Source organism: Hypanus sabinus, chromosome 13 (genome assembly GCF_030144855.1).
Source record: "Hypanus sabinus isolate sHypSab1 chromosome 13, sHypSab1.hap1, whole genome shotgun sequence".
NCBI classification, from domain to species: domain Eukaryota; kingdom Metazoa; phylum Chordata; class Chondrichthyes; order Myliobatiformes; family Dasyatidae; genus Hypanus; species Hypanus sabinus.
Genome location: NC_082718.1, coordinates 101,415,468 through 101,436,908, shown reverse-complemented (window position 1 = coordinate 101,436,908; position 21,441 = coordinate 101,415,468). Strand labels below are relative to the sequence as shown.

General features: G+C 38.9%; 1 protein-coding gene across 1 annotated transcript in view; it reads right to left on the bottom strand.

Moving 5' to 3' along the window:
• Positions 1–13,095, bottom strand: part of vsig10 (V-set and immunoglobulin domain containing 10) — a 28,086-nt gene extending 14,991 nt beyond the window's left edge. Inside the window, exons 1-5 of the mRNA XM_059988306.1 lie at positions 12,971–13,095; positions 7,958–8,239; positions 3,137–3,418; positions 647–931; positions 417–524 (exon numbers count right to left, since the gene is read on the bottom strand). Coding sequence (XP_059844289.1) covers positions 417–524; positions 647–931; positions 3,137–3,418; positions 7,958–8,239; positions 12,971–13,076 — 1,063 coding nt within the window. The 5' untranslated portion in view covers positions 13,077–13,095. The remainder of the gene's footprint in view (positions 1–416; positions 525–646; positions 932–3,136; positions 3,419–7,957; positions 8,240–12,970) is intronic.
• Positions 13,096–21,441: the final 8,346 nt, after the last annotated feature.

The following is a 21,441-nucleotide window of genomic DNA, read 5'->3' as shown; positions in this document are numbered from 1 at the left end:
AGATCTTTTGCATGATAAATTCAAAGGTTTAATGCTTATTTAAATGTAAATACTTAAATTATTAACTATAAGTACATAGGTATGTTCTGAAATACACATATTAATTAACTGGTTGTCTATTGTATGGTAGAACAGAAAGGTGTTCTGCAAGTGAAATGTCATACATAAATATATAGTGCAAAAGAAACTGAAGCATAAAATTGATTTTTTTTTAAAAAAGTATTATTTTTAAAAATAATCCTGGAGGAATCACCAATTTATAGATCATTATCACAGAATTTTACAGTTCAGTTGCACATTGGATGAAAATCTCATCAAATATTAGTTATGTAAATTACACTATCCACATTGAAATGTTTATTTATGCACAATATTAAGAGCTGCTGATGAATTTAAAAGCTGCATCCAATACTTACTTGTGTTAAATAGGTTCCTGTTCTTATAGAGGAAAATTCCACAAATTGCAGCAATAATTAGAAGTACAAGGATAGCAATTGCTCCAACCAATCCAGAAATGTTTTTATCTGTTTGTACAGAAAAAGATACAAAGTTGTCAAATGAAAGATGGTGACATTTTACCATGCTTTAGAAAAGATTTACAATGATTTAAAATTTCTAATACTTTTTTAGAAAACATTCAACTCACTGTTAAATGAGACCCATATTTCCACTTCTTTAATCCCCAGAGGATTTTCACTCTTGCAAACATATCTCCCTTCATCCAATGCTTTAGATGACTGTTGTATTGTTAGGAATGAAGTAACACCCTCTTGTAAGACTATATATTTATTATTAGTGAAAATTTCCACGTCATCGTTTCGTAGCCAGGTTAATTTCGGAAGAGGATTTCCTTCCTTAGAGTGGCAGATGAGTGTTGTATTCCTTCCCTCAATTCCATATACAAGAGGTTTTGATTCAGGAAGTGGAACCTCTGAAATGTATCAAGATCTATATTCAATAAAATATCATTCAATATTCAATGTAATCTTTTTCACACCAAAATAGTAAAAGACCAACATAGTTTTATCGTTGTGATTGAAGAATGAGGAAGTGGAAGGAAGGGTGAAAAATTACATATTATTGCGTACTCAATTTTGATTGTGAAAATCAGTTTCAACAATTTCACTGAAGCAAAGACATGAATGAAGTAGCACAAATTGTTGCTGTAACATTTGATGAATCACACCTACATTAACATTTGAAGTAACAGCTACATACAAAACTTCAAACAATATCTTTGAAAGAAAGAGCTAAAATTTGTTCTTTTTCTAAAAATAACATTTAATTTACAAATCAATTACCCATCTGGATCCACCACTTAAAGCATACATATTCTTGTAAATATGTTCTGAGTGGAGTGTAATGCACAATCCTCGAATATCGGGACAGCTCAGTCTTATTTGTTGAAAGCACCCCTTCATAAAGGTAAACTGTCTAAGACATTAGTCTTTCTCAGGAAGTACCATGGAAGACATTTCATCATCAAATGCCTGTTACTCTGCTGGCATTTAAGGTAGCAAATAGAAGACATTTAGAGCTGTCTTAAAGGAGGTATTCACACTAAAATAGGTATTTAAACTGATTCAGAAAACCATTAATTTGAACATGTCCTTGTTATTCACTATTAATAAAAATAACATATGGTCAATGAATTTGCCGCATACACAATCTAAGATTTGTAAAGTCAGGTCAAGTGGTAGGATACAAGTTGTCTCAGCCTAAATCGTTGAATGTTTATTCTCCTCCATGGATGCTGGCAGACTTGCTGTGTCCCTCCAGCTGGCATATGTCGTGGAATTGACAGTACCATGGGAAGATGACGTTGAAGAAGCTTATGAGAGGAAAAAGACCCAGTACTCTGAACTGGCAACTGAAGCTGCTCAGAACGGCTGGAGGACCAAGATTTTCCCTGTAGAAGTGGGATGCAGGGGATTCGTTGCTACATCTACGACCAGTCTAGTGAAGAAGGTGGGGTGAGGGGTGTCTCCCTCCAACAAGCAATCAAGTCCTTGTCAAATGCAGCAGAGGAAAGCAGTAATTGGATTTGGATTAAAAGGAAAGACAACAACTGGGCTGCAAGATGAAGACAGGAGGGTACGGAACTGAGGGGGGTGTATCTGGGACGCCAGGTAGCACCATTGAGCCCTCTGGAGACATCGTGGGCTTATCAATGAAACGTCAAAGAAGGAGGGTACCCACCTGATGACCCCGATGATGTAGCTACCCTCCTCGTCACCACTCCAAGCCACTGCCAACATCGAGGGTGCCAACTTTATCATTGGGATTGAAACATCAAGTCCTAGTAGCTCTACTGCTCTACTGTGTGTGTTGCTCAAGATTTTCAGCATCTGAAAAACCTCTAGTGTTTATGGTATATGGTGTATAGAATTGACTACATTAAAGTGAAGATACTGTACCAGGTAAATTATTAATTAAAGGCATCTACTCTTAATATCAGATTGCAACAATTAATGCTACATCATATCGGCTATCTACCATCAATATCACACACAATAACATATAAAACAGGGTTTTGAAATTAATTTTCTTTCTACCATGGTGAAAGCAGTACATCATAAAGGAAATTACAACTTTAGATATAGGACCTATATCCTATATAGGTTAAACACAGAATGACTTTTAGAAATATGATTTACCTTTAAAGCAGTTTCTCCTGAGCCCATCCTTAAAATAGCCAACTTCTATAAATGTCTAAAACCAAGCGGATTGCTTAATGTACAGATCAGGCACTTTATTCAACTTAATAATAAGGGATTTTAAAATCCCGTTGACCGTCAGATGCTTAGGTTCAATTTGACTTTAAACAGCAAGGAAATAAGTGGTAAAACACAAAGCAGCTTTATATGCTCATGGAAAAGAATCTGTTCATTTTTCAATAAAGTGCATTTCATTGCCAAAGCAAAAGGCAGAAGAGTTTATCCTCAAAGTTGGTAGTTCTATACTTTATCACTCATTTATCGGCCCCGTAATATTTTGAGCCTTAGTCAAAACTTTAAAATTATTATAACTTTGAGCTGTTACAAAGCAAATGAACTTATGGAGAAAACGTGAAAGTGGCACAAAAGCAGCATCTTGTTGCACTTCTCAGTCTCTGATAGAATTGTCACATACTTACTCAACATTAATGAGCACGATGGTTCCATCTTTTGTTCATATGCAATATGATGGCCCACACATTTAAATATTTGGCCATCATGTAAATCTGACCCTTTGATTTGTAGTACCATGCTATCATTTAATCCTGGCTGACCATGCACTTGATCACTGGCTTTGTAGTTCCAAGTCTTATTTGACCAAGCAAATGTCGGATGGGGATATCCATCAGTCCAAGAACAAAGCAGATGTACGCTGTGGTCAGAGGATTCTGCATGACACAAAGGGGGTCCCTCTGGTGGATCTGAGAAATGAAAATGGCATATTATTAATTCGTTATGGTGTTCTAGCTTCTGAATGGAATAAGAACTTCCAAGAACTAGGTTATTAGGTATTCAGCAAGTATCATATTTTCCCCAAGAACACCCTAGTTCTCTATTCTGAACAATTATCTCAACAGCTTTAGATGTTATCTGTTTCCTAAATTTGCTCCTCGATATTTTTATATATAATAGCTAACTTCCAAATCCTGCTACATTCTGGAATAACAACTCAGCCATTCTTACAAGTATCATACAACATGGAGACCTACAAAATTGCACTGTTACAGTTTTACTTTATACGACCTCAATACGCTGTTGTAGTGAATTGATCTATAGACATGGTATGCGAGACATGGTTCTCAGTGTACCTCAGAATATATGACAATAATAAACTAATTTTCCAGTTTAATTTACATTGTTATGAAAATGATTGAATTTTATTTGCAGTTCACTCATTTTTTTCTTGATCATAGGGCCCTTATATAAAAAGACCAAAACCAGTAATGGCTTTATTGCTTTATCCTTTGCTGAAATTTAAGATTGTATAAGGATACATCAGTATTCAAAATGTCATCATGCTAAAATCCTGCTGGTGAGGAACCGACAGGCATCCATGAACAGAAAACTCCTTTTTCCTTCTGTTTTTTGAAAACCTCTGAATAACCAAAGTACATTAGTTCTCAACCTGTAACAAGCACAACAATATGCTGAAGGAGCATCATTAACTCAATATAATTCCCACTGTGCTTTATTGGAGCTTTTCCAATTAGAGAAAATTACTGAACTACTTAAGGATTTATTAACACAGATGGCGTAAACCTCCAATAGACAGGGTTCTAAGAAATATCATCAAAGGAAAATCGTGGAAAGAGGTTGAGAACAGTACAGTACAGAAGCAAATCTTCCAATTTGCACTTAAATTGTGTTAACTTGGACAGAAATGTGGAGAGCACTGATTTGACTTTGATAAGACTCACATAATTTCCTTGCAATTTAAGATTGAGTCTTCCAGTCCGCCATAACAATCAAATCAATGGTGAAGTTGACAGGAGACTGTTGCCAAGCAGTTTCTAACGACCGTCAGTGAGTGCACTTGAGCAGCTGTTAGACACTACACCTTGTTTAGAGCAATCAGCTTTAAAATTGCATCAGTTGCATGCGTTTGCATTCAAAAAGTAGTGGTTTATATCACTGATAGTAGACGAGAAATAAGCAGTAAGACAATTCAGAAACTGTAATCAAGTTTCAAGCATTCAGATTTGGAGATACCAGACTTGGCCAGGAGTGAAAATGAAATGATTTCACTACTTCAACAAGTTAAGAACTACAAAGAATTTGAAGGTACTGACAATCATCTTGAATATTATAATGAAAATGAAGATTTGGGGGATGCAATCATCAAAAGCATTGTTTGAAGATAGTCCATTATCTGTACCGATTTTGTTCATTTACAGTCACTTAAAAGAACACGGCAGCATACACTGGAAAAATTCCTCCGTTGATAACTATTAGGAGCCGATACACAGTTTTATAGTACTGTGATAGCATTGGTAATGTTCTAATTAGTTCTGTATTTTTATTTTTAATCAAAGATTTATTACTCAGTTAAATTCTAGCTTGTCTTCATTATACCTTTTAAACTATTTTTATGAAATTTTGGCTAATTGGGGCAGCCACCTAACTGGGGCAAAATGTACTGATCACGAAGTGTTCCTATTAGTCTGACTTCACTGTACTCACTTTAAGATTATTATTTTACATCGAATTTCTACACTCGAGGAAATGGTTTATTATATTAGCCCTCTGAAAGTAATTTATCATTCTAAACACCTTGATTACATCAACCTACTAAATTCAAGGGAATACAACCACAGTTATACAAGCGTATCATAATTTAGCCCTAGCATTATGTTTAATAGCTATGTTGAAGGTCAGACCTACCAAAGCTATAGTTCACATTCGAGCTAGATTTCTCCCCAGCCCATATTTTTTTTAAAGGTTTTATCCAACTGTCAGTCACCTCTGTAGTTAAACAGCTTGGGGGACTTACTGATAAACCTATAAAATTGCTGGGTCCACCTGCATGCCTTTGTTGAGAATCACTATAGTTCTCAGTCTTATTCCACTGATTGCTGATCCAGATCCAAACCACAATAAATCAGATACATTACAGTCAACGTGGAAGCAAAATTCTAACCAAAGTCAAATGTCCTTGCATCTTTTCTCTTTATTGTATGTTTTTTATATAGTGATGAAGTTCACAACTTTCAACATTTAAGCAAACAAAAACTGAATAACTTCACTCTGTTAAATAAATACTCGCTTGTTATTATTTAAATTTCAGATTGATCCAAACAGTATCACAGTATAACTAAGCCTATTTTTATTTGCAACGTTGGAAAAGCAGGTGCCAATTTATTCCTAGAAAACTCCCATAAAAACTACACCCAGCAGCCACTTAATTAGTACACCTGTATGTTAATACAATTATCTAATGAGCCAATCACGTGGCCGCAACTCAATACATAAACGCATGGAGACATGGTCAAGAGGTTCATTGTTGTTCAGAACCAAACAGCAGAGTGGGGAATGGGGAAAATTACTAAGTTACTTTGATGATGGAATGATTGTTAATGCCGGATGGGATGGTTTGAGTATCTCAGAAACTACTGATCCCCTGGGATTTTCACACACACCATTGTCTAGTGTTTACAGAGAGTGGTGAGAAAAACAAAAAAAAAGTCCAGTAAGCAGCAGGTGCCTGGATGAAAACACCTTGTTAATGACAGAGGGCAGAGGAGAATGGTTCAAGCTGACAGGGTTCTGAGTTGAACCATCAGCCATGATCATACTGAATGGCGGAGCAGGCTTAAAGGGCTGAATGGCCTACTCCTGCACCTATTTTCTATGTTTCTATGGCAGGTGCCAGTAACTCGAATAACAAGGGGTGCTTAATACAGTGGCCACTGAGTGTATGTATTTTAATATAATTTTACTTTTCTGGTTTTGTTTGAGGAAAAGAAATCAGGTAGGACATGAAGGATAATTTCTCTCTTCTTCGGAAAGATGCTATACAGTGCCTATAAAAAGTATTTCTTTCTATCTTTTTTCTTTTTTTTATATAGATAGGGGTCTAAGGGGGAGAGGGCCAATATTAATTTTTCACCATTCTAATATTCTATTCATTTTATGTAATTCTCTTAAAAATTTAATAAATAAATAAAAAGTATTCACTCCCCTTTAAAGTTTTCATGTTTTAGTAGTTTACAACATTGAATCACAGTGGACTTAATTTGCCTTTTTTAACACTGATCAACAGAAAAAGACCCTTTTGTATCAAATTGAAAACAGACCTCTACAAAGTGATTTAAATTAATAACAAATGTAAAACAGAGAATAATTGATTGCACAAGTATTCACCCCCTTCAAGTCAGTACTTAGTGGATGCACCAATTACAGCCTTGAGCTTGTGTGGATAGGTCTCATGCGAGTTTTTTTTCCCCCAACAGTGGTTTTCTCTTTGCCACTCCCCCATAAAGCTGCAACTGGTGAAGCACCCGGGCAACAGTTGTTGTCTGTGCAGTCTCTCCCACCTCAGCCACTGAAGCCTGTAACTCCTCCAGGGTTCACTTAGGTCTCTTTGTTGCCTCCCTCACTAGTACCCTTCTTGCACGGTCACTCAGTTTTTGTGGATAGCCTACTCTAGGGAGATTTACAGCTATGCCATGTTCTTTCCTCATTTCTTGATGATTGACTTAACTGTACTCCAAGGGATAATACAGTGCCTTGGAAATTTTCTTGTATCCGCCTCCTGAATTTTGATTTTCAATAATCTTTTTGAGGAGTTGCTTGGAGTGTTCTTTTGTCTTCATGGTGTAGGTTTCGCCTTGATGCTGACTCACCAGCAGCTGGACCTTCCAGATACAGGTATATTTTTACTACAATCAATTGAAACACCTTGACTGCATACAGGTCTCCAAAAACAGATCTCCAATTAACAAATTGTATGACTTCTCAAACCAATTGGCTGCACCAGTGATGATTTGGTGTGTCATATTAAGGGGCGTGGGGGGTGAATACTTATGCAATCAATTATTTTGTGTTTTAATTTAGATCACTTTGTAGAGATCTATATTCATTTTGAAATAAAAGTGTTTTTTTTTCTGTTGATCAGTGTCAAAGCCAAATAAAATCCACTGTGATTCAATGTTGCAAAACTTGAAAACTTCCAAGTGGAGTGAGTACTTTTTATAGACATTTTATTTCTTTCTATGTCCACTAAAGAAAGAGGAGAAAGTCTTACATATGTTTAGTATCTCATGAGAAAGATGACAGCTTGGGTTAAAGATTATATTCCCACCATAAACAATAAACAATAAAATGGGGCCCATAGGCATAAACAATTTAAAATTTTAAAATGTGTTTAACTTGCAATTTACTATACCCTTGGGGGGGGGGGGGGGGGGAGGGAAGAAATCTTATAACAGTGGAAGAAGTTAATTCAGTAGATATAAACTTACAGTAGACAAGAACTTCCTTGGTAACACTGTAATTTGTCGAGCAAGTATAGTTCCCTTGCTTGTCACTTCCCACATTGAGATGTGTAAATTCCGCAAAGGTTCCCTCAACTGTTTTACAAGTTTGTTGCATTGAATCCCGACTAAACAACCAAGATATATTTGACTTCTGTTGTGACATTGTTGAGCAGTTGAATGAAACATCGGAATGTTTGATTACATAGATTGTCCCATTTGGCAACTTTTCTCCAGGAGTAATTGTAATGGTAGGCTGCTCAGCACTGCCTGAAAATGCAAACAAAAAGGACTTTCAATCAAAGAAAAAACGCAGCATTTAATATTATTTCATAGTGAACTGAGAATGTAGGTTGATAAGCATTTTATTTCTTTAATAAATTTAACTTATCACAGGCAATTCCTGAGTCATATATAGGAATGAATTACTTTGTATATCATTCAAGTATAAGTACAAGAGTAACAAAGGAGGACAATTGAATCCATTCGATTTCAAATACCACAAGTAGAATTTACTTTCTAATGTTTAAATTCTGCTATACATAATTTGGATGATGAAGGGAAACAGCTAAACTTTAAAAAGTAAACATATTTCTGCCGCAAACCTAACATTCTCCATTTCATGTTATTTTAAAAGCTTTGCTTTACAACTAATTTGCAATAGATCTTTGGGTTCAGGTTCAACAGCTTGTTAGAAAACATTTGCAAATTAATGGTCACCTTACACTGGCTGGCTCTTTCCAGGATTCAAAATTCAATTTGATAAAAACATTTCCACATTCACCTCGAATTTTCTATTTTTTCTGCATTTTCTATTTAATAAATGAGGATTTTCCTTGCAAGTTTACAAGTTCTACCAATGACCTATAAATTTTTACTGCATTTGTTTGTGATGTGACAACAGGTCATCATTTTTATAATAATAGAAGTCAAGGCTGATAATGCAGAATATGAACATAAATTCTTGGAATTTTCACCAGGACTGAATACATTTGCACCCCAAGGACATTAAATTTGAGAAAAATTCATGGAAATGTATTCATTATATGGTCCATTATAAAGTGTAGCCAGATGGAAACAAATAGAAACAGACCTCCAATGTCTTCCTCATTTTAAGTGATGAACATTTTTATATGCTTAAATGCCATTGTATTTAATTTCCCAGATTTTACATGACATTTCCTGTTCTCTCTCATTCCTATTTTTAATATTACTAACATTTTTTCTTTAAAAAATTTTGTTTTGAAAACAGTTAACAAATTTCATCTTATCAGAGTTCTGATATTACTCTGTGCATAACCTAACAGATATCATATGCATAACTGATGTACATGATTAAGAGAATCTTTAGTATTACCCCTCCCTATCATACGTTTATTAAAAAAACAGAAATGAGACTATTTATTCATCATATGTCTTTTCAGGCATACACAACAGATTCAGCAGGGGAAAATGAAAGAACATGCCTTTAGAAATATCAGTTGGATAATTTCCCCAACTCAGTTAAGCAATGAAAATGTAAAGGATGTATAGCTCAGAACTCAAAGAAAGATCTTAAACCTTATCTGACATATCTGGCTTCAGGAACCCTCACTAAAGGAGGGTTATACTGCAGCCACCTACTCTTCAAAGACTAGATCACTTTCCTGTTTCTCCTCCATGATAATTTTAGCTGCCAATACGCATTATCCTCCCCACACACCAAGGATGGGATATTTCCAGCTAGCCAAAGTAGTTCAAACACAGTTCATTATATTTTTTAGAGCCTCATGTTTAAACTTGGGTAAAAAGCTTAAAATACATTTAAAATTCTTAGAGGATTTTTGTTTGATAATCAATTTCCAAACTACAACTAATCTCTCAAACACAAACGATTTCCAAAACACAGGTACAATTCCTATAAGCAGTCCCACCAAGATGGACAGCTTGGTGGAAGAGGATGGAGGGCCCAGCAATTGAAAGGTAGAAGTGGTTCAATAACCCTTCTAGGTCTCGAGTGTAGTGTAGACCATACTTACATGGAGTGCTGTTGCAGGAAAACAGCATCCATCATCTGGGACCCCCACCACCCAGATGGTGTTCCTTTCTCACAGCTGCCATCAAGAAGGAGATACAGGAGCCGCAGGACCCACACCACCAGGTTCAGGAACAGTTATTACCCTTCAACCATCAAGCTCTTGAACCAAAGGGGATAACTTCACTCAATTTCAATTGCCCCACTGAACTGTTCCCCCAACCAAAGGACTCAATTTTAAGGACTTTTCATCTGACGTCCTCGATATTTATTGCTTTTTTCCCTCTATTTGTATTTGCAGAGTTTGCTATCTTTTGCACATTGGTCGTTTGTCTGTCCTGTTGGGCATGGTCTTTCATTGATTCTAATATATTCCTGGGGATTTACTGAGTATGCCCGCAAGAAGACTAATCTTAGGGTTGTATATAGTGATATTCATATACACATAGACAAGAAGTTTATTTTGAGCTTGAATTTTGAATTAGTTGAGGATTATTGTGATGGTGCAGTCAACTGGAATCCTGATGGAGGAATAGTGCTGGATTTCGGGATGGACCACCACGTCAAGAAAGATTCATTCAAGGTGTGACTTGCTCCTGCATTCCTGCGTAAAAGGTCCTCCGTGTTCCTCCTCATGAGGTGTTGTTGGTACTGTCCAGCTCGGTCTGCCAATATAAAGTGACAAACTACAACAAGTGAGAGGATGTTGTTGTGACACCACTCAGGCAAATTTTCAATCTCCCTCCTATATGCTGATTCATCACCACCTTTGATTCAGCCCACAAAGTTGAATATGGTAAACAGAATGTTAGTGTAACATGGGTGTCTGATGGTCAGTGTGGCCATAAGATCAAATGTTTTACATTTGATCGTTAACCGGGGGAACACAAGTTCAACCGCCACGTCGCAGCACCAACAAGAATTGACTGCAAGACACACACTTCTTCCCTTTGCCTTACTCACGTCCATAGTTCAGGCCATGCTGTACTCTCCAAATCCTTCCGGTCTGACTGGTGTGTCAGCATATTCAGAGATAACAAAGTCTTAAACAGCAACAGATCCACGTCCAATTCAACAGATAATGTTGATGGACACCCAGGAACAATCTAAACCTCTGAATGAACCATACCCAACTAATTGCAGTACAGAAATCAACAGAAGGTGATGGTGTTCAAAACCAACCAGTAGGACACAACTGAGTTTTGGTGAGCCTATTGATCCAAAATGTTAACTTTTGTTTCTTGCTTCAAGGGTGTTACAGAGATTAAAAAGCAGCTCTTTGTATATTGCAACCAATCCTCATCACCGGAAGTAAAAGCTTGACAGCAGAACACAGAGGGTCTCAAGAATTACCAGCAGCGCAAGCTATCTGTATTTAGACTAAGCAGAAACGATTAATCTAGAGCACTTCTTTAAATTAAGCAAATGAACTAAAATCATGTGTACACCAATAACAAAGTTATCTTTTGAGATAATGGCATGGTGATATAGCAGTTAACATTCATGCTTTACAGTGCCAGTGATTGGAAGATTGGGCTTCAATTCCTGCCACTGTTTGTGTCCTCCCCATGAATATGTGGGATCTCTGCCACATTCCAAAGAGATACATTTCTGGGTTAGTCATTTGTAGCCATGCCAAGTTGTTGTCAGAAAGATGGTATGCGCCACTTGTTGAGTTGGTGGCTGCCTACTGTGCTGGTGCTTGTCGTAACGCCACATTTCACTGTCTGTTTCCATGTACACATGACAATTAAAGCCAATCTACATCTTTAAAGACTTCAGGAAGCTATTTCTGCGTTCAAACAGGCAGCAGTCTGAGCGGCATTCAGAAACTCCTGTGTTCAAAAAGGCAACATCTGTCTTTAGTGGAGAAAGTGAAAACATTTAAAGTCTGGATGCTATCTTGATCAGGTGTCATGCTGTATGACGTGGGCAATCATGGTCCTATCACAATGATTGCTCTTGGCAAAGTTTTCTACAGAAGCAGTTTGCCATACACCTGGATGCTATACTGAAACTCTTCCCAGATGGGTGAATCTATCTTCTGATCATTGATAAGCAAAAGCAATTCCAGATGCTGGAAACAAGATAATATTCAGAAAATGTTGCAATTTCTGGAGCAGCTGTGTGGAGAGAAAGGAAGGATGAGGTTTCAGTAAGAGGTTTCATCAGATTATCAAACTATCTGCTGGAGCAAATCAAGCAGCTTCTAGGGGAGAGGGGAAAAAAAGCATTTGGGGAGGAAATCACTTTTTTTTCCAACAAATGCTGTTTGACCCACTGAGACCCCCATCAAATTGTTTGCTGACCCAGATTCCACCATCTGCAATCTAGTGTAGCCTATTGCATCTTGATTCCACTGGAAAGCTGCGACCTGAAAAATTAACTTTCCCTCTAAGGGTACTGCCTGACCAGCCACATGCTTCCAAATGTCCCCTGACATGGCAGGTACAGGTCTAATTTTAAATCAATGCACCAGTTACATCAAAAAAAAATCTGGTGAACGTATTGCAACTGTAATAGACTCCCAAGAGTGCAAGAGCCAGAGGCACACTGCAGGTATTAATTAACGTTAGAATGGCTGCTATATCAGTAGAGATTGCTGAATTTTTAACCAAAACAAATGAAATGTTTCACTCGAAATACAATTCAAAAGAAGCATCGCGATTATATTCACTGGCTGGAGATTGAGGAAATTAAGTCCTTCTACACACACACACATAATATCTCGATTAAAAGACGCAGAATTAGAAAATAATACCCACAACAATACTCCCATCAAATAATATTCATTACCGATAGCGGCTGCTGCAAATTAAAATATTAACAAGCGAAAGACGTAGAAATTATAACTTGGAGTTGGGAGAGAATTTGGAAAACAACCCATATAAACACGTCGAGCCTCAACTTATCTCGGAGTAGGATCCGAGCCACACACCATTTCCTACAAAAATCTTCGGGTGCCCGATCGAACACGTTCTCCCTACCTGCCTCAACCAAAGTGCACAGAGTTAGGCCAAAAAGAGCGGCGAGCCAAGGTTTAACGCGACCCATTGTGCGGCGGCCGGCGAGCAGCCCACCACCGAACGCCATAGCACTTCCTGGTCGCGTGTGCGCGCAGGCGCATCTCGGCTCGCCTCACCTGTCCTCTCCCAGCACAGGTGAGCTCAGCCCGGTGTGAGGGCGCTCTGCCCGAACTCCAGGACAGGGCGGCCGCCTCACCTCCATTCGCAGGTTTGGGTTGGAAACCAAAAAAAAAAGATTCGGGTGACTACTTAGAAAAGGCACAGAAGCGGGACTGAATAATTAATTTTTACGAAGCCCCCAGCCTTCCAGGGAGTTTTATTTATTATCCCTCAGCCACTCATAGTTTAAAGTTCACTATCCTGTTATGAGGATTAAATAATTTGTGTATTAATATACAACTCTTGGCCAAAGGGCTTGATTTTTAAGGTGGAGAGGAGGGGGAGAAGGTTCAGGTTTGCTGAGGTAAATTCAGAACTTAAAGCTAAAGCAGTTGACGGCACGAGTGCAAAATTAAACATAACAACATAGAAAACCTACAGCACAATGCAGCCCTTCGTCCCACAAAGCTGTGCCGAACATATCCCTACTTAGAACTACCTAGACTTTACCCATAGCCCTCTACTTTTCTGAGCTCCATGTCGCCATCCAGGAGTCTTTTAAAAGACCCTATCGTTTCCGCTTCCACCACTGTTGCCGGCAGCCCATTCCACGCACTCACCGCTCTCTGCGTAAAAAAAACTTTCCCCTGACATCTCCTCTGTCCCTGCTTCCAAGCAGCTTAAAACTATGCCCTTTCATGCTAGCCATTTCAGCCCTGGAGAAAAGCCTCTGACTATCCACACGATCAACGTCTCTTATTATCTTATACACCTCTATGAGGTCACCTCTCATCCTCCGTCGCTTCAGGGACAAAAGGCCGAGTTCACTCAACCTGTTTTCAAAAGGCACGCTCCCCAATCCAGGCAACATCCTTGTACATCTTCTCTGCATCCTTTCTATGGTTTCCACATCTTTCCAGTAGTGAGATGACCAGAACTCAGCACAACACTCCAAGTGGGTCTGACCAGGGTCAGAGGAAGTTGCAACTTTACCTCTCGGCTCTTAAACTCAATCCCACGGTTGATTAAGACCAATGCACCCTATGCTTTTTTAACCACAGAGTCAACCTGCCTAGCAGCTCTGAGTGTCCTAGAGACTCGGACCTCAAGATCCCTCCGATCCTCCACACTGCCAAGAGTCTTGTAATTAATGCCATATTCTGCCATCATATTTGACCTACCAAAATGAACCACCTCACACTCATCTGGGTTGAACTCCACCTGCCACTTCTGAACAAGAGGTCAGAAGCAAAGAAATTGAAGGAGTTCAGGTGGACTGCAGGGTAGTGGCAGATTACAGTTTCAGTTAGGAGGGGTAGGGAAGAGAGAAACTTAAAAGATTTAGAAAGATGACGGGAAATTTAAACCTTACGCATTGTTACACCAAGTGACAATGAAGGTCCGTGACATGGGTGTTGGGTGACTCAAACAAAACGCTGGAGGAACTCGGCAGGCCAGGCAGCATCTATGAAAGAGTACAGTCGACGTTCCCGGCTGAGACCCCTCATCAGGACTGAACGGGTGAATGGGGCACCAGGCACTGTTAAAACGCTACAAGTGGATGTAGCCACCATTAAGAGTTGCCCAACAAGTGTGGCTGGATCCTACTACCCCATACATGTATAGTTGGCTCTGGAATAAAGGATATTTTACTTGTTGCCAAGTTGGACACAAAGCGTGCAACTGTCGAACGGGCCAGGAAGTGCAAGCCCTATCACAAATTTGGGATCGATGGCAGGACACGCGGTGGTGGGAACATGTTCAGCCACGACTGCTAGCAACAAAGTGCTGGAGGAATCCAGCAAATCAGGCGGCATCTGTGAAGAAAACGGGCAGTTGATATTTCTTCTGGACTAGAAAAAGTGAGAAAGCCATTTTGGAAAGGTGAGGGGAATACAGCGGTTACTTAAAACAAACCAACGCCGCTCAGAGACACTGTGCGACGCGCTTCAAGAATAACAAAGTTCTAAACCGAAGAAAGCACGTTCGATCCTTTATTAAGAAACCAACAAAGCCGATCAATTCTTGCAACGATTAAAAAAAACTAACGAAACTAAAACTAGCGATATTACGAAATAAGCAGTCTAAGAGTATTCAAACGTACTTAAGCGTTAGCAATCTTTGCGTAATTAAACGGTCAACAAAATGTATAGTTCCCCTGACAAGACTAACATTGACTAAAGACAAAGCATGAATACGTAACTGGACGCTTCGCTTCGACCACGCCCGAACTCACGTGACAAATTACCCACAATAAACTCGCAACACAAAATACAACGCAGACAGACGTAAAAACCTGGCCCCTACAGGGAAGGTGTGGAGGAAGGGGCGTAGACAAGGTGAACACAGTCTTTTTCCCCCAGGGAAGGGGAGTTTAAAAACTAGGGGCCATAAATTTAAAGTGGAATATGAAAGATTTAAGAATGAAGTACAATATCAATAGTCCAAAGATATTTGAATAAGTACACAGCTAGGAGGGGTTTAGAGGGAAATATGGGCAAAAAGGAGTAACTCTGTGGCCACCAGGGTTGTCCTGAGTTCGGCTGTTGGACCTGCTTCGCTATGTTTCTCAGTGTCTATTGCTCTCAAAGCTGGCAAGCAATAGGTTCAAAGCTCAAAGTAAATTTATTATCAAAGTACAGATATGTCACCATATACAACCCTGAGATTCATTTTCTTGCTGGCATTTGCAGTTAATACAAGAAACACAATAGAATCAATAAAAGACCACGCATGACAGGATGGACAGTCAACCAATGTGCAAAAGACAACAAACTGTGCAAATACAAAAGAAAAAAAGAAATAATAATAATAATAATAATAATAATAATAAATAAACAATAAATATTGTGAACATGAGATGAAGAGTATTTGAAAGTGAGTCCATAGGTTGTGGGAACAGTTCAGTTCTGGGGTGAGTGAACTGATCCCCTCTGGTTCAAGAACCTGATGGTTGAAGGGTACTAACTGTTCCTGAACTTGGTAGTGTTGGTCCTGAGGCTCCTGTACATCCTTCCTGTTGGCAGCAGTGAGAAGAGGACTTGGCCTGGATGGTGGAGGTAGTTGATGATGGGTGCTGTGACAGGGCTTCATGTAGATGTACTCAAGGGTGCTAAGAGCCTTCCCTGTGATGGACTGGGCCATGGATCAAAGTGAGGAGGGTTATAGGCAGATGGAGGAAGGAAAGAGGTTGGAGAGAAAAATAGAGCTGGTCCTCTCCCAGCCACTGAACTACCTGCCAATCAGGTTTAAACAGCCTCCATTCCACAATGCCAGTTTCAAATCCTAGGACAAAATTCTCATTCAGACTTCACTTCATCCTCATACCTCTTGCCTCAGATTGTAGTAAACTGTTTCCAACCTCTTCATCCTAACTGACCTTTCAATTCTTATTCATCCAATTTGCATGTCCTTAAAATCCCCAGTTCTCTGTACCAAGCTGCTGTGAATGCACATTTCGTCTGATTCTGGTCATACTACCTTCTCCAGAGTTCAGTCTCACTTAACTGGCTCTGCTTCAAACTAGGAATTCATGGACCAGTGAGGACACATGATATGTAATTTTAAGATTAAAGTACAAGATTTGAATAGAACCAGGTGGTTGATATTTTTTCATTCAAATAACTAAACAACCAGAACATTAACATTAATCAGAAGCATAATTTGATTTGATTGGGCTCACCTTGGTGGTGTAATGGTTGGCGTCATGGTAGTGTAGCTATTACATCTCGGGGTTTTCCAGAGGTCAGAGCTCAATCCCGGAGCCTTTGGGTAAGTTGCCTCTGTACATCCTCTCATAGAATGTGGGGCTGTCCCCAGATTCTCTGGTTTCCTCCCACAGTCCAAAGGCAGAGCAAGTAGGTTAATTAGTCATTGTAAATTGTCCTGTGATTAGATTAGGGTCAATTGGGGTTGTGGGGTTGAAGCATGGCTTGAAGGGGTCAGAAGGGACTACTCCACACTGCATTGCTTTGTAAACTAAATAAAATTAATAAACTAATTTATATAAAAAGCACAACACCTGCTTCCATATAAATTCTATTAACAAGCGCTACAAGACATGTTATACCTGATTTGATCTTAGTTGGTTGCCACTTGCATATGAAAGGCTGACTACTATCTGCTGTAATAAAAAACTGATTTGCTTCACAGCAGAGTGGATAAGACAAGCCAGTTTCACAGCTGTTTTATGCAAATGGATCAGATTTCTAATTCTAAAGGATAATATGCATGTCAAGTCAAGCGATTGGGATATGTGGCTTTAAAGTAATAATCCTTAACATTGCTGACTATTGTGGTAGGCCACTTTTGGGCACTTAGTGTCATCAACTACTCTTCAAAGACTTCAATTTCTGGACTTCATTACTAATGAAATGTTTCATCCGCATCAGCTGAAATAATTTCTGGATATTCATACCTATATTTGCTGAAAAGGATTGACATTTGTGTTACTAAGCAGACTTGAAAGACTAATGATCAAATTATGTTTTCATTTTTGACATCATTACACAGTAGTTTTTTTTTAAAAAGAAAAAGGAACAATTTGCATCCAAACATCCTCCTTCCTTTAATTCCCTTTTAAGACACACCACTCCTGTGCTTTGATTTAGGTTTCTCAGATTCATCAAGCCATTCTAAGATTGTAAATATTGAGTCTAAAAATTTCAGATAAATCCCTTTTTTTGCACAGATGTGGCTGAACCCTTAATTCAATGTATCATGTTTAAGTTCTACAATTTAACCAATTGCTAGTTTTTACCTTGTCATCTGAAATCACTCCCTCATATTCCTCCTGTTCTCTCAACCTTTCCAACTATATGAGTAAAAATATATATTTCTTTTCATTTTCTCTTCAGATCTGGTTAAGTACCTTCATCTGAACTATTGATCTTGGCTGTCTCCCTATTCATGCTGTGCAACCTGCTGAATTCGTTCAGTATTTTCTGTTTATTGTTTTGATTTTCAGCTTCTGCTGCTTTTGCTCTAGCTAGTAAGCCTGCCACTTTGCTTAATAGAACAGCCATTGTCTAGGAAATACAATTTTACAAACATCACACACCATCAGCAAACTTAAGAATCCAATACAAACAATGGAACTACAAAATTAAACAAGACTAATAAAGTAAAAGACAACGAAGTTGCGGCCCTTAGAATTAGATTTAAAGAAAGGAGCTCAGAGGAATTAACAATAATAAGGTACCTCAATAGCAGATTTTAAAACATCATTACTAACAAGCACTAACTAATGTGAAGCAGTAAATATCAGTCATGATAATGGAGCTTCTTGTTCATTGTAAGTGTTTGTCTATGACTGGATAATATTTCCAAAAGTGGCAATGCACAGGTTAGGTAGTAAAGGAGTCATTCAACATGTTATGTCTTTATTGGAACATTGATTATAAAATTGACAAGTTTTGATACAACTGTGTAAAACTTTGGTAAGTCCCATTCTAAGTTCAAAGTAAATTTATTATCAAAGTACATATATGTCACCATACAACCCTGAGATTCATTATCTATGAATCTATAGAAATCTATATAAATCAATTCCAATGATGGGACAAATGAAGTTGAGTGAAGTTATCCCTTTTGGTTCAAGAGCTTATGGTAAGGGATAGTAACTGTTACTGAATCTCCTGGTGTGAGTCCTGAGGTAGCTGTACCTTCTTCCTGATGGCAGCGGAAAGAAGAGAGCATGCCCTGGGTGGTGGGGGTCCCTGATAATGGATGCTGCTTTCCTGTGACAATGTTTTGTGTAGATATTCTCAATTATGGGGAGGGTTTTAACCTTGATGGACTGGGCCATTTCCACTACTTCCTGTAGAATTTTCCATTCAAGGGCACTGCTGTTTCCATACCAGGCTGTGATACAGCCAGTGAATATACTCTCTATTACATATTGATGGAAGTTTGTCAAAGTTTTGGGTGTCATGTCAAATTTTCGCGAACTCTTAAGGAAGTGGAAGGCTGCTGTGCTTTCACTGTAATTGCAAGTACATGCCTGGGACCACAGAATTCAAAGTTGTTGACCCTCTCCATATCTGATCCGCCAATGAGGACATAGGACTCTGGTTTCCTCTTCCTGAAGTCAATAATCATCAGCTCCTTGGTCTTGCTGATATTGAGTAACAGGTTGTTGTTTTGCCAGATTTCAATTATCCTCCTATTTACTGACTTGTCACCGTCTTTGATTTGACCAATGCCAGATGTGTCACCAACAAACCTGAATATGGCATTGAAGCTGTGCTTGGTCACACAGTCATAAGTATAAAGCTAATTGAGCAGTGGGCTAAGAAACAGCCTTGTGTTGCACCTGTGCTGATGGAGATCATTGAGCAGATGTTTTTGCCAATCTGAACTGATTGGGGTCAGTGAGTGAAGAAATTGAGGATCCAATTGCACAAGGAGGTATTTTTGGCCAAGGTCTTAGAGCTTATTGATTAGTTTTGAGGGGATGATGGTATTGAATGCTGAGCTGTAGTCGATAAAAAGCATCCTGGTGGTATACACCTTTAGAGTTCAGATGTTCCAGGGTTGAGGGAAGAGCCAATGAGATGGCATCTGCTGTGGACCTGTTGCTCTGATAGACAAATTGGAGCAGATCTAAGTCACTTGTCAGGCAGGAATTGATGCTTTTCATCTTCAACCTCTCAAAAGACTTCATCACTGTGGATGTAAGTGCTACTGAAAGATAGTCCTTGAGGCAGGTTAGCACATTCTTCTTAGGCACCAACATAATTGAAGCCTGCTTAAGAGACCTGGGTACCTCAGACTGCTGAAGCGAGAGGTTAAAGATCTGAGTGAACACTCCAGCCAGTTGGATCAGCATAGGTATTTAGTACTTAGCCGGGTACCCCACCTGTGCCATTTGCTTTTCAGGGGCTCATCTCCTGAAGGCTGCTTCCATGTCAGCCTCAGAGATTGAAACCACAGGATCATCAGAACCATGGGCGTTTGTGGTGGTTCTCCATGTTTGACTGTCAAAGCAAGCATAGAAAGCATTGAGCTCATCTGGAAGTGAAACCCTTCTGTTGCCTATGTCACTTGATTTCACTTTATAGGAGGTGATAATATTCAAGCCCTGCCATGAGTGAGCCATTGATTCGTTTAGTCCAGAACTGTCATTTTAACTCATGAGATGGCTTTCTGGAGATCATACCTGGACCTCTTGTAACTTTCTTGGACACTAGACTTGAATGATCTGGCCCTCAGCAGATTGTGGGTCTCATGGTTCATCCAGGGCTTCTGATTGGGGAAGACATTGAATGATTTTGTTGGGGCACACTCATTTACAAGTGTTTTAATGAAGTCTGTGACAACCATGGTGTGTTCATTCAGATGAGTTCTTGAACGTGGCCCAGTCCGCTGACTCAAAGCAGAGAGGAGAAGAACATCTAAGTGTTTTGCTTTACCAAAATGTCTGGGCAGAGGACAGTAGGCATTCCTTATCTTAGTATAACAGTGGGCTAGTATGTTGGGACCTCTGGTGCTATAGGTTATGTGTTGATGGTAATTGGGCACAGTCCCTGACTATGAAATGTGTCGGGGTGGCCTGTTTCTTTCACACATTTGGATTATTGTGTGGGTTTCTCATTGCTGCATTACAGGAAGGATGTGGAGGCTTTGGAGAGGGTGCAGAAGTTCACCAAGGTATTGCCTATTTTGCAAAGTATAAACTATGAAGAGAGGTTAAACAATCCATAAAGATCTATATCATATTATATAAAATTATGAGGGGCACAATGAGGTGGAAAATGTCTTTTCCAGAGTGGAAATGTTAAATATTAGAGGGCATGAGTTTAAGGTGAGAGGGGTAAAGTTAAAATAACTTTTTTTTTAACACAGGATAGGTGTCTGGAACAGACTTGCAGGAGAGGCAGTGGCAAATATGACAGCAACATTTAAGAGACACGTAGAAATGAATATGCAAATGATGTTGTGATATAGACCGTCTTGGCAAATGGAATTAGCTTAAATTTGCATCATAGTTTGCATGACATCATGGGCCTAACAACCCGTCCCTGTGTTGTTCATTTCTAATACAGATTGCACAGAGACTTACAGTGATTTTTTAAAATGGAACTTCATAACATAATCACCCCATTCAGATTGAAGTTACAATAATGTAGTGTCTCAGATGCTCTCTAAGCTTAACATGTAGCATTTCCCACTCTTGCACATGACGAGTTGGTCTGCGCCCAATCAGTGAGGGGGAGCACGAGCAGAAGCAGCAATTTCATTTAGCTCCATGGCTGTAGTTTGAAAATAGCAGCATTTTGCAGCAATATTCGGAATTGGACTGCACCCAATCAGTGAACAGGATTCATTAGAAA